Raw genomic sequence first — 14825 nt, forward strand, 5'->3', positions numbered from 1 at the left:
GTGGCGGTGGTGTAATGGTGTGGGGGATATTTTCTTGACACTTTGGGCTCATTAGTACCAATTGAGCATTGTGTCAACACCACAGCCTACCTGAGTATTATTGCTGACCATGTCCACAACTTTATGACCACAGTGTACCCATCTTCTGATGGCTACTTCCAGCAGGATAACGCACCATGTCATAAAGCACAAATCATCTCAGACTGCTTTCTTGAGTATGACAATGAGTTCACTGTACTCAAATGGTCTCCACAGTCACCAGATCTCAATCCATTACAGCACCTTTGGTATGTGGTGGAATGGGAGATTCACATGACAAATCTCGAGCAACTGCATGATGCTATCATGTCAATATGGACCAAAATCTCTGTGGAATATATCCAGTGCCTTGTTCAATCTATGTCACAAAGTATTAAGGTAGTTCTGAAGGCAAAAGGGAGTCCAATCCGGTATTAGTAAGGTCTACCTAATAAAGTGGCCGGCGAGTGTATGTTGCTGTCACATAACTTTATGTAGAAATCTGAATGGTTATATAAACACTATGCTTTGATGCTAAATGGAATAGAAATCATAAAGATGTCGATGTGGGAGAATTCTATTCTGTTGATTGATTGTATATTCATTAATAGATTTTGACTTACTTTATTGTGCATTATAGTATTTTTGTATTAAAAAATAATAAAATATTATTAATATGCAGTCCATCCAGGATTTTGCAGAGGCATTTTATTATATTTATATCCTAAAATGACTAAGATTGTGAGATCTGTTCTCAAAACACAAATTATTTGCTTCAGTTCCTGTGTTTTGCTGTGAAAATGCAGTTTGTTTATTTTTTTATTTGATTTCAAGAACCATTTGTTTAAAAACACCCTCAAGGGACTGATTAACAGTACAATAAGTATTAGTATCAATGTTATTATAGTATAATGTTAGTAAAATTTGTAAAATGTCTTTTTGAAGTAAAAAAATATTTTTTTTCAGAAAATATTGAAATGTTTGTATATTTATAAAATATTGAAATATTGAACAGTACAATAAGTATTAGTTTCAATGTTATTATAGTATAATGTTAGTAAAATTTGAAGTTAAAAAAATGTTTTTTTTTCAGAAAATATTGAAATGAATTATTTTGTTGCATTACTTTTGCCTAATTTTGGCAACAACAACCAAAAAAACACGATTTTTTTCCCCTCTTGCAGCTCATAACCCCTCATGCCATCCGAGTTCAGACTCCCCCGAGACACATTCCCGGGGTTGTGGAGGTCACTCTGTCCTACAAGTCAAAGCAGTTCTGCAAAGGTACACCAGGCCGATTTATCTACACAGGTAAGAACAACATTTTGCAGCTCTACATTTCCCACACCCAGCCAGCAGTGTACAAACATCAGATCCTACTCCTTTACAACTGTTCTTGATTTCACATGTGGGTTGTGTAAGTCCGACTTAAGTGTTTCCTGTAGCAAGGCATCTACGCATTGAGGAATCTTACCTATTTCCTGAGCACATGGCTTAATACAAACGGCTGTGCCTCAAACTCCAGGAACATCCTGCAGCCGGCACAGATAAGGGAAATGTAGGACTTATCTTACAGAGGAAACAGAGGTCACCTGTGATATCTGCTGGCTCGAAAATGAGTTTACTGTACACTCTACATATTGGGAGGCGAGCCAACGAGAAGTAATTAACTTCAGAGTTCCAGAAGGAAGCGAATGATGGAAGCGTGTGATGGAATCTAGCAGTAAAACAACGTGAAATCGGCGGAGGAAGAGGTGAAGAGTTGGTTCGCTGATCTTGCAGCTTTTTTGAGTTTAAATTTAGAGTTTGCAGTCAAAGTACAAGCGCAGCTTTTCTGAAGAGCGTTAAAACGCTGAAGGGAGCAATGTTAAAGGCCTGTCTCATCAATAGGTTTAAACAGTGCACAGCTGTGGGGATTGTTGGCTCAGTAGGTGTCTATGTATATGCCTGTGCATTGGTGGGTGTGAATGAGTGCGCTCGTTGGCTTTATGGCACAGGACTTGGCTTCTTTTCATGGCCCATTCAGCGAGCACATGGGCAGAAACGGAGGGAGGGATTTAGACATTCGCACACAAACACACACACAGCCTTCAAAACAGAGGGCAGATGGTCACCCCCTTTTATGGCTGCACTTCTAGATGTGTCCCTTTTGCTAATGCTTCGAGCCCAATAACCATCAAGAATGCTAAATGTGTGCCTTAAATGCAAACTCACCACTGTTAAAGACTAGAAACTAAATGCAGAGCTGTTACAAATCTTCAGTGCTGATCTGATGCCCGCCCTCAGGTTGGCCTCAGCGTTTGAAGTGTTTTAAGCCGCCCCTCTTCTCTTTGTGCCCATGTCCCAGCTACTGCAGTGGGACGTCAGGCTGTGTGTCTCTCTCTCTCTCCTGGCTGCAGTTGGCACCTGTGCCTTGCCCAGTTGCCAGTGGGTACTAATCATAGAGTATTGGCAAAGCTATGTGGCAGCTGGCAGTGGAATTACACATGGGGCATCTGGCACCTCTAATCAACTTCTGTCAGGCAGAGGAGATGGAGACCTAATTAAATCAATGGTGCACTGATGCCGCTGCGCTCAAACACCACACAGCCATGCGGAAAGCCTGAACCGTATACCTGGAGAGCGTTCCTCGCTGCCATGGTAAAAACGTTTTACCTTGAATCCATGTTTCTCACAAGTATTTGTGTACCTTCAACTTGATTGTAGAGTATTGTTTTTTACAATAACATTGGGGGGCTGATTGTATGTGCTGTTCTGACTGTAGTGATAGAGCTGTGTTTTGGCTTTGGCTTCGCTTTGATTATGTACCCAGCAGCCACTCGGTTAATGGATTCCTCAAAGGCCTCTTATTTCAGAAGTCTCAGATTCTCTAGGATTCTTGGCACATGCTCGTGTGAACTGTGCCTCTGGCTCCCCAGCAGTTTGTAGTTAAAGGCATAGCTCACTCAAACATGAAGTCATTGTTTGCTTACCATCTCACCATCATGATGCTTCAAACTTGCATGACTCTCCTCTGAAAGCAAAAAGAAACATGTTTGTGAAATGCAATCGATGGGTTTTGTTTTCTTGTACTTCATGCGATTACAATAAATGAAGACTGATTTATCAAGATAAAGAGCTTTTCTCACTACTTAGGGTTGGCAAATGCTGTGCTACATTGCTGTGTCAAACATGTATAATGATGCTGCATCCGCATTAATAGGTGAAAAATTTCATGTGAAAAAAAAAAAACGTGAGTAACATTAATCAACTTTACAATTTGGCTAATGGACTTTTAAGTAAGTATATATAAATTAAAAACAGACAGACTTTTTTGTATGCACTGTTGAAATCAAAATTAATAGAATGAGTTGTGTCTTTATATAAAACATCACATTCATTTTTTATGCTTATGTTATACAAAAGCCATATTAGAGCCTCAGATCACATTTATAGCAGCTTAATGAAAAATACCAATACATTCTTCAAAGTTTAAGGTGCTATGAAACCAAACAATGATTATTGAATGATGGCCGAAGATTAATTTGTGCAGTTTTTGGATGAAAAAGCTGATTTTATTAAGTGTAACAATATTTATTTTTAGTTGTTTGACTAGACACTGGGAAACACCCATACACTCTCATTAACACACATACACTACGGCCATTTTAGGTTATTGTATTCACCTATAGCACATGTCTTTGGACTGTGGGGGAAACCTGTGGACCCGGAGGAAACCCATGCGAATACGGGGAGAACATGCAAAAAATAAATAAAAAAATAAGTGCCTTTTAATTAATCAACTATACAATTTGGCTAGTGGACTTTTAAGTATTTATAAATTAAAAACTGACAGACATTCGTATATGCACTGTTGAAAACAAAATAAATAGAATGAGTTTTGTGTGTTTATTTAAATATGGATTGTCTATGTATTTGTAATGCAAAAACTCAGATCACAATTATAGCAGCTTATTGAACAATACCAATACATTCTTCAAAGTTAAAGGTGCTATGAAACCAAACAACAATTATTAAATGATGGCCGAAGATTAATATTTGTAGTTTTTGGATGGAAAAGCTTATATGTTTAATTGTCGCAGTATTTTTAGTGGTATGACTAGGCCCACACGGAATCTGCATGCGCAGAAATCCACAGATTTTTAGCCGCTCATTGAGTCTGTTTATTTACTTACACTGTAAACAATTTACTGTAGAATCTACAGTAACTCACTGGCAGCAGTTCGCCAGTAACGTACCGTAATTCAGTTACTGCAAAAATACTGTTACGTTCACAATAACTTGCAGCAGTTTGGCCATGACTTACTTTAAAACAATCACCACAAATAAACTGCATTTACATTAACAGTAACTTACTGTAACTTATTTACTGCAATAATACTGCATTTATGTTTACAGTAACTTGCAGCAGTTTGCCTGTGACAGTAACTTACTGGCAGCAGTTTGCTTGTGACTTACTGTAAATCAGTTGCTTCAAAAATACTGTATTTACATTTTCAGTACCATTTATCTTGCTGTTTATTTATTCCCAGTATTGTATATCTTCACTGTAAAGTATACAGTAATTTTCACAATGCAACTTTAAATTACAGTAACATACTGCATAGCTTTCCTACAGTAAAATACAGTTCATATTACAGATAACTAATGTGTAATTTACATAAATCATTAACAGTGTATGTAAATGTGCATAAATGTATAGTTATTCAATTTTCAAATCAATTTCAGTAATATAATTGACTAATATGAAAATGTTCAGGGTGAAGTGGTGACGCAGTGGGTAGCACATTCGCCTCACAGAAAGAAGGTCGCAGGTTTGAGCCTCGGCTGGGTCGGTTAGCATTTCTGTGTGGAGTTTGCATGTTCTCCCTGTGTTCGCATGGGTTTCATCCGGGTGCTCCGGTTTCCCCTCACAAGTCCAAAGACATGCGGTACAGGTGAATTGGCTATGCTAAAATTGACCATAGTGCATGATTGTGTGAATGAGTGTGTGTGTTTCCCAGCATTATGTTGTCTCTGGAAGGGCATCTGCTGCATAAAACATTTACTGGATAAGTTGGCGGTTCATTCCGCTGTGGCGACACCAGATTAATGAAGGGACTAAGCCGAAAGGAAAATGAATGAATGAATGTTCATATAAATTATTTACAATACAGTTTGTAAAGTCATATTTTCTGTCTCCTAGTTGATATATTAAATGAGAGACTTGCTTTGTTTACCAAATAAGTAGATCTAAATGGATTTGCATTGTAAACATTAAATAAAAGTTTTAAAGGTATCATTTTTTTATTTAATGTATTAAGATTTTAGTTACGATACTCCCAAAGTGATTCAGCATAAATCCGCAGATTTTTTACAGAATTCAGAAAAAAATTTTAACAGATTCTGTCTGGCCTTAGGCATGACTTAGGTGGTACAGTAAAGTTTTTTTTTTCCAGTGTAGATTTCACACTAACAAGCTCCATTTTCCCCTCTACTATCTACTGCATCCCATCATCACAGCGACCCATTGGGACGTGGGGGGAGGGTGGGGGCGGAGGCTAGGGTGCATTTCTGGAATGCTGAAGTTGAAGCACTATCACAACCCAAGCTTTAATGAGGAAGACCCAGTCAAAGTGATCTCACCCACAGTTCCTGGGCCCCTGCAATTAAACATCCAGAAGCTCTCTGCAATTATATTTATCATCAGAAACAATTAAACACTCACCGCCTGGGACATTACCCATCCTGCATGGCACTCGGGAGATAAGAGGGATGAATCATGCCTCCCGACTTTCTCTCCCTCTCCCTCCCTTTCAATTCATCTGCAACAAATGCATTTCCATGTTTGGTTGTGTATTACTTCTCACCAGATTGCCATGTTTGCATCATTCGTCAAAGGGGTTTTCCGTCTGTTTTTGGGGGAAAGAGGCAGAGTTATAATGCTATCTGCCAGTGAGCGCATGTGAAGCCCTGTGCGGCCGATAGATTGGAGGTGTTGATGAATCGCTCCAAATGTTCAGCAGGCAATTCGTTGCTGCTCAGTATGCAGGCCAGTGGGCTGAACGGCACCCATCAGGCCTGATATTAAAAGACTCTGCTCCATCACATTAAAGCAAGCTCTCTACGCCTGCCCAATGATTAAGTCCACGGGAAGCATTTGTCACTTTAGTTGAGAAAAAGCAGGGCTTCAGATCATACGTGCATTCGCTTGGCGTGTCTTTTGATGCAAACGCATGTACATTGGGGTCCAGAGTTCTGAGACCACAAGGGAAACGGAATCTGTTTGATATGAGTTGATTAACGATTTGTGTATAAAGTTAAAGAAGAATGACTTTCAAAATGTTTGAGCATTTGCATTAATGCAGGTGAGCTGTATGAAGTCCACGTTTGTGTAAAACCTAATGATAAGATTGACCAAAGGTTGCATAAATTCAATAAGACTGTTTATTATAGTTCAGCAAGGCTGCATTGACAATATTAGATCAAAAACAAAAGTTACAATTGTGATTTAAAATAGAGTTAATTGTGTAATATGTATTGAATCGATTTATGAGGTTGACTTTTCTTCAGACCTTATTGACTTTATTTGCTGATTTGATGTCGTATTCAAGAAGCATATACTTACAACTTGTTTAACATTCATTTTTGGTTTAGTTTATTACTGAGCATTTACACTAAAGGCAGCGAGAGCGTCAAAGTTTGATCTGGCTGCCCTGACCACAATATTATTGCTAGATCGGATATAGAACAGAATACGGCCAGAAGTTAGCCAGAATTATTTATTAAATTTGCTATTAATTGTATTTTATTAACGTTTACCCCTACCCCAAACCTAAACCCAGCAGTCACAGTAATGTAAAAACTGTAGTTGTGCAGAGTATTATTTATGTTATCTATTAAATTACCTAATAAATTGTATTTATTAAAGCCTTCCCCCACCCCAACCCTATACCCAACCATCACAGTACTGTAAAAATATGAATTATTGTTAAACAGTGTCATAAAAAATGCTGCTATATTGATGTGTATATTGTACTTCCGGCCGGCTGCATATCCAATCTAGACTTTATCTTTGCGACAACGCTGTCTGCCTTCACAGTTCTGGTGACGATAACGTCAAAATACGTTACATTAATCTCATATTTAAAGGAGCCGTTGCAGCATTATCAGCAAATCAGTTACATTCCCGCATAAAAACATGCTTTCTAGCGTGAAAATTTTGCACTCTTTTTATCAAATTAATTTACCAATGGAAGATCAAGTTGTGTGTGGTGTGGCTTTGCTGCACTTATCCAACATGTGTCCATATGTTTGAAATATGCTGAAGCAGCAATACTGTTTTGTATTGTCACATGAGATTCCTTTTTTAAATAAAAAAATATAACATTAATGCACATTGCAAGTAACTATTTTTAATGTATGTCCCTGTAACACAACATCGGAAATAAATAAAAATCCAGCCACTGCAATGATCAAACCCTTAGTTTGTGATCAGAACCAAAGTTCACAGGACATGTTCTCTGGAATCCTCTCAAGTGGTGGACTTCTACATTCCGAATGCTTGCTGCGCATGCTGCACCGTCAGAGGCACGTTCTCGAAAAAGACCTTCCCAATGTAAAACAGTATCAGCTGTTAAATAATTTATTCTACATTGAAGGTTCATGTATCTTTAGTAAAAAGACACTTTAGGCTTTAATATCCATCATCTAGGGTTTATATTGCTCAAAACAAAAAAATATATAGATGCTTAAGTAATGTAAAAAACTAAACATTTTATAAACATTTGTATTTTTGTGTTTTTTTCATGATTCTTTGTTAAAAAGAAAGCTTGGAAGAACAATTTAATTTTGGCAGTAAAGAGATTCAATTTAATGCATCTTTTCTTATTAATTTCTTTCTGTAAAAAAAGTGCATATAATAATTTCTTTAATTTCAGATGTAAATTCTCAATTTATTTAATTTAAGATATAAAAAAGTACGTAGACTGTTTAACACAAAGCACATCTGACGTGTCGTACAGTCACCGACTTATTTATTCTGAGCACTAGATTTGGCAGAGGCTTTCATCTTGAGTGGACTGAGCGATGGTTCGATTTTGATAATGAGTCTCTTTAATTCTATTGACAAATGGGGTCACACTAGGTGATCAATGATAACCGTTCCAATTAAATTGCTAAACCTCGGCATGGTGGAGATCGTCCCCATAAAGATATAGAGCGATTGGTTTGCTCAACAGCGGGGCGTCTTCAGCGGGCCATTTCACACAGATGTCTCTGTCTTTTAGATGCTGCTGCTCACCATCAAGAAAAACAAGCCATCCATTTTACGGCCGCAGGTTCCCAGATATTTTTATTTTTTATCTTCACCCCCTCCGTGTCTTAAAGTGATGCCTTATTTAGCTTGTCGGATTTTCCAAATAAACGCAATCACTGGGTTTATGGAAAAATGGATAAAAATGAGATTGTAAGGTATTGATCCCAGCGAAGGGAGGGCTGAGGAAAAACAGGCCTCATCTATATAGGGAGAGAAATGAAGCAATAATTCAGGCAGGCATCGAACACCCTGCCACTGAGCCTATCGATTCCTATCCGCAGCATATGAGATCACACCTGAATGAAAGAGAGCTCTGGGGAAAACAGCGAGAGAGGGAGCGTAAAACGGAGTCTGCCATTCCCTAACATGTACAGAACATTACCACCCTGACATTAACAGCTCTGTACAAAGCCCACAAGTGCCTGTTAAAAGGTTCTGCTAAAGACCAATTACCCAGCATGCCTTTCTGCTCCGTCAGTCAGCGATACTGTTCTAGCCCTGCAGGTCTATGTGTGGTCAGCTGATTCAATTTACCACCAGCGGCTCAGCGCGAGCATCTGGTCTCAAAAACAGGAAAGCCACAAATACCGTGCTCTTGCCAGTCTAAAAACTGCCGCCCACATTCTGCCCTCAGGCTTCAGTGTGAGATATTAAGTGTGGGATTCGTTTTTTTTTCTGTAAGGTATTTTAAAACGTACTGTTTTGACTGGCTCCATCTGCTTTTGACAGCATTCGTAGTATTGTCTTTTAGTAGTGGCTCGTTCTCCTTTTCTCCTCTCCTTTTCTCTTCACCCCCGCAGGCCTGTAGTTATTATTGTGAAATATGAAGCGATCCGGCTGTGCCTTCATGAAATTTCAATGAGCATTGATCTGTGTGATTGCGAGGAATCCTTCAAGCAGTGGTTGTTGTTCATTTATTTATTTATTGCTGATATGTTTTACTCGTTTTGATCCCATCTTCTGGAGCCGTTGATGGGTAGTGCATTTGTAGCTTTGCTTTTTTATGGAAAAATCAGATCCGTTTCTTGGGAGTTTCTTCGTTCACGAGGTAGTGATTCAATTTAAATCCATTTAGATCCGTAACGGCCCCTATATTTGCCTATATTGATTATTTTCATTAGATGGAACAGCACGAGATATTCAGCTCTTTTCAATATTGATTTTGCAGATTTTATTTCAGCTCATGACATCATGCGTAACCTTTTCGCTCTCCTTTCTTTCGCGTATGAAATTGGAGAGCCGCAATGAATCTGCGACGACATGAGACCGACTCTATCATATATGTCGCCTGGTGTTATTTCTGTCGTCAAACCGTTCCATGAGCACAGAAAGAAATGGAAACCACAGCTTGCGAGTTTCTGGAACTGTAAAAGTAAACAAGTGCATGGACAGTTGAAAGGTGTTTCTCTATAAATATACAGGTCTGCTGCGCATAGTTTGGTAAATAACGTTACAGCGAGACGGACGCAGAGGGTGCGGAAATGAAGAGACTCGAGGGATTTCACTTCCCTGTTTGGTGTTAGCGTATGTCTGAAAAAAATATGCTGTTTTGTTCAAACTTACTGACAAAGTTCACTCCATGATCCAGCACATAAGGTGTTTTTTTCTTCTGTGTGGTCTCTGGGGTTTGGGTTTGTTTTTGTGCGCTAACATATATTCTGTAACCAGTCGTTGTCAATTTGATTTGTGACATACAGCAGAACGATGAGGACTTGTGTCCATGAAATGTTTGCATCATTGTTTTGTTCAGTGGCTAAATAAAATTAGTAGCACCTTACTCCTAACTGTCTCTGAGCGAGTGTGCATTATCGAGTCGCTTGGTGAGAGGATTGTACGCTATGTGGAAATCAATAGCAATGAAGAAGAGTAAACATGTGCAGATGTCTGTAAGTGTGGCAGAGTACAGTTTAGCCTGAGATCAGGCCCATCCATCTCTATATCAGCACATTAACTCAACATCCTCCTCAGAGATGCTTTATATCACGGCCCTCATTACGCCAGCACATGGGTTCTCTTGGACAAGACATACTTTAAATGTTCCCTGTCGAGGTCTTCACAAAAGTTCTGCTCCAGCAACCACTTCATTATTCACTCTTAAATGAGTTTAGTGGGGATTTACTCAAGACCTGCACTTTTACAGCTTTGTCTGATAATAAAGACGGTTTGAGTATGAGACTGAACCTCTTTACTTATATATAGTTAAAGTCAGAATTATTAGCCCCCTGAACTATTAGCCCTCCTGTTTATTTTTTCAATACATTTCTAAACATAATAGTTTTAATAACTCATTTTTAATGACGGATTTATTTTATCTTTGCATTGATGACAGTAAATAATATTTTACTAGATATTTTTCAAGACACTTCTATACAGCTTAAAGTGAAATTTAAAGGCTTAACTAGGTTAACTAGGCAGGTTAGGGTAATTAGGTTAGGGTAACAAAACAAATAAGACTTCTTCCAGAAGAAAAAATATTATCAGACATACTGTGAAAATTTCCTTGCTCTGTTTGATATAATTTGGGAAATATATATATATATATAAAAAAAGAAAGATAGAAATCAAAAGGGGGCTTATATTTCTGACTTCAACTATATCTCTCTGGTCCTGGTTCACTATTTAAATTTTTACATAATCTCTTATTTTTTAAATATAATATCTTCTTTTTTCCAACATTTTTGATGGTGTAACCAAAAATCTTTTTTCAGCATAGGCTTACCTTATTTCCTTCAGAAAAAAAAATGTAAAGAAACAAATATGGCAAAACTAGCAACAAATTAATTTGTTAATAGAGTTCTAAAGAATCATTCTACACTGGAGCACGGAGTAATGACAATTCAGTTTTATACCACACGAAAATGTATAAATGTGAATATTTTAATTAATTGGTTATTTTAAATTGTTATAATGTTTCACAAGTTTACTCTTGGGCGACGCAGTGGTGCAGTAGGTAGTGCTGTCGTCTCACAGCAAGAAGGTCGCTGGTTCGAGCCTTGGCTGGGTCAGTTGGCATTTCGCGTGGGTTTCCTCCGGTTGCTCCGGTTTCCCCAACAAGTCCAAAGACATGCGGTACTGGTGAATTGTGTAGGGTAAATTGTTTGTAGTGTATGAGTGTGAATAAGTGTGTATGGATGTTTCCCAGAGATGGGTTGCAGCTGGAGGGGCACCCGCTGCGTAAAACCATATGCTGGATAAGTTGGTGGTTCATTCTGCTGTGGCGACCGCAGATTAATAAAGGGACTAAGCCGAAAAAAGAAAATGAATGAATGAAGTTTACTCTTTTCACTGTATTTTGTTTTAAAATAAATGCAGCCTTGGTGAACATAAAAATATTTAAATTGTTTTTATTTTTAAGAATCTTATTCTCAAACCTCTTTGCAATAGTGTATCTCTCCTAATTCGTAATAGTGTATCTCTGTTAATTCTTAATTTCACTTTTTTTTAATGCATCATAGTTCACTGCTTTCTGAATATTGTGATATACAGTATTGCCACAAGGTTACACTTGATTTTGAGGTACAATTCTCACTGTTAAACCATCTATGGTTTTTCCTCAAACTTTGCTTTGTGATTTGCTTCTTATTAACAGTTATTAAGGTAGTAGTTGGGTTTTGATATTAGGTATGTAGAATAAGTATGTTATTAGTACAAATAATAGTGAATATCTTACTAATATCAATGGCAATAAGACACCAGTTAATAGTGAGGATCGTTACTTAATGGGATAGTTTACCCCAAAATCCTTTACTCTCCTTTCACTTGTCACAAACCTGTCCTGTTGAATACAAAAAAAAAGATATTTAGAAGAATCTGAAAACCATTGACTTCTATTATTAGGTATTATTATTATTATTATTATTTTATTTTTTTTAATTAAGTTTTTTGTTTGTGGAATTGATGTTAAGTGTTAGTTTTTATTGTGTTAAGTGTGTCATTCTTGTTATATGTAAAGTACCACCATGTCAGAAAGAAAGGGGTATTAATAAAGCTTTAAACTAACTATGGTAGAAAAAAACAAATACTATGGAAGTCAGTGGCTTTCAGCTGATGTGTTCAACAGAAGAAAGTAACTCACAAATAACCACTTGAGTGTGAGTAAATTTTCATTTTTGGGTGAATTATACCTTTAAACTAAAGTGTGACCTCCAGATAATCTTCTGTCCATCCATACCTCGCAGCTACAGCTTTCTTTTTCATGATTCAATCAACCAAGATTCTTTGACTTTTCACTTTCTCCTATCTGCATGTCAGATCTTCTGTAGCACTGCACAACACAATCTTTCATTCAGCCTCCATCTATTCCTTTGCCATCATGCAATGCTGCAATCGGTTTCCCCCAACCCCCATTCATACTCCACACTGGCCACTTCTGTGCCCTGCACCGGCCCGCACTTCCATATCCCTGTCTCCAAACCACCAGCAGACCTGATTACAGGAAGCCTATTTAGATATGATGTATTGTCAGCCGCGGGGCAGCTTTGAATCATTCTGTCACATTCGACTGTTTTTGTTGTTCTTTCCTTCGCTGATAGCTGTGGTCTGTTCTCCATCATGCTCCGGGATTGTTTTAACTGTTTTTTCCCCCTCATCTTGCTCTTTAAGTAAACAGCCAGTCAATCACAGAGCGACTGTGCATCCAGGCGCTTGTAGCGGCAGAGAGAGTCGAGGTTAATGCTAGTGATCAATCAGAGAGTCATTGAGCCCTGCATGCAGTCTGCTGTTATTAGCCAATGTCAACCTGTTTTTAATGAAGTTATGGCTTATTGTAAAAGTAAACATGCATGGGTTGGGATTCTGCCTACCTTTTTACAAGTAACTGCTCTCTTTTGGATGTACGATTTTGGCTTCATGACGGAAGCCAGAACAAAGTTTATCATGTTCATATAAAAGCTACATCCCTTCTGACGATAGATGGATGATGGATGGATGGATATATAGATGGATGATGAATGGATAGATGGATAGGTGGGTGTGTAGATATATGGAGATAGATAGATAGATAGATAGATAGATAGATAGATAGATAGATATAGATAGATAGATAGATAGATAGATAGATAGATAGATAGATAGATAGATAGATAGATAGATAGATAGATAGATAGATAGATAGATAGATGGATGGATGGATGGATGGATGGATGGATGGATGGATGGATGGATGGATGGATGGACGGACAGATGGACGGATTTATGGATGGATGGATATAGATAGATGGATGGACGGACTGATGGATGCCTATATAGATGGATGATGAATGGATGGATGGATGGATGGATATAGATTCAAATATGAACAAACCCAAGTGTCATTTACGTTTAACTGAAAAACTGAACCAAGATAGTTCATATTTGACCCAATGTTGAGTCAACCCATCCTTTTAGAGTGCATATTTAAACTATTAATTGTTGTTTTCAAATGTAAAAATACGTCACAACATTTCTCTTTTTATTTTATTTCTTTGATCAAATACAGTAAATGCATATTAATTCTAGATCTCAATCAGAGAGTCATTGAGCCCTGCATGAAGTTTGCTGTTATTAGCCAATGTCAACCTCTTGTTTAATAAAGTTATGTCTTATTGTAAAAGTAAACATGCATTGGTTGGGATTGGTGCCTACCTCTTCACAAGTAACGTCTTTCTTTTCAATGCATGATTCTGGCTTCATGTGGAAACCAGACCAGAGTTTGTATGTTCCTATAAAGCTGTAAATCCCACCTGCTGCTGGATGTTGTATCGAGAGGCATTGATGTACAGTCAGAGCTGCCCCTGTTCCCTTGGTGGAGGAGGGCCAGGCTGGGCACAGCTTGTGTTTTGGGCTCCAGGGGTCTGGTTCTGTCTGGGCCTGTGGCCATCTGAATCCACTCCACTGCACTCAGAGGCTGCCCACAGTCTGTCCTCTCAGCTGTGGAGCTGAGGGGCGCTGGGCGAACTCCCTCAGGAAACGTCCAGGCTGCGGCCTACAGGGCAAACAGAAGGGAGGCCGGAAGAGAGAGGGGCTTTTTTTCTTACCCCTATCTTAAGAAGGACAATTAACTGAGGGCCAGGGGACGCAAGTTCTCAATTGCTATTTTTTGCTGCCCCTCCTCTGTTGTGTTCGAGATTTGACGCTTCAGGCTAAAGAAAAGCGGTCAGTCTATTGAGAGCGAAGAAGAGAGGGGGAAGTGTGTGTGTAAAGAGTGAACAACTGTTGTTAGACTCTTGGGTATCTAATGTTGCATACCCAAATTATTTTATTACAGTGGTTGAATATTAGTCAAATTTTGGCCTCCTTCTTACAAGGGATATTTTATATTCAACTATTGCTTCTATCTGTATAATAGTCAGTGTCAGTGTGAATGCAGTCTGAAATATGGGCCTTATTTATAAACAAACTACCATTTTAGTGACCTTTTAATTGTCATATATTGCACATATTTTTATGAGAATAAAAAATGTACAAAAAGTTTATTATTTAATTTTTAAAATGACAATCAATAAGCTTGGTGTCAGTCCCTCAAAGAATTGAT

The 14825-nt window shown here is 38.1% G+C and overlaps 1 protein-coding gene across 23 annotated transcripts in view; it reads left to right on the forward strand.

Annotated features, from left to right (window-relative positions):
* The window catches only part of ebf1a (EBF transcription factor 1a), a 237335-nt gene that overhangs the window by 174658 nt on the left and 47852 nt on the right, over positions 1-14825 (forward strand). For all 23 annotated transcript variants that reach the window (XR_012389558.1, XR_012389559.1, XM_073921504.1 and 20 more), the window contains 1 exon segment: positions 1203-1329. Coding sequence is in view for 21 of the 23 variants with exons in the window: in XM_073921504.1 (XP_073777605.1) it covers positions 1203-1329 (127 nt within the window). In the remaining 2 variants the exon portion in view is untranslated.

Source organism: Danio rerio, chromosome 14, assembly GCF_049306965.1.
Source record: "Danio rerio strain Tuebingen ecotype United States chromosome 14, GRCz12tu, whole genome shotgun sequence".
NCBI classification, from domain to species: Eukaryota; Metazoa; Chordata; class Actinopteri; order Cypriniformes; family Danionidae; genus Danio; species Danio rerio.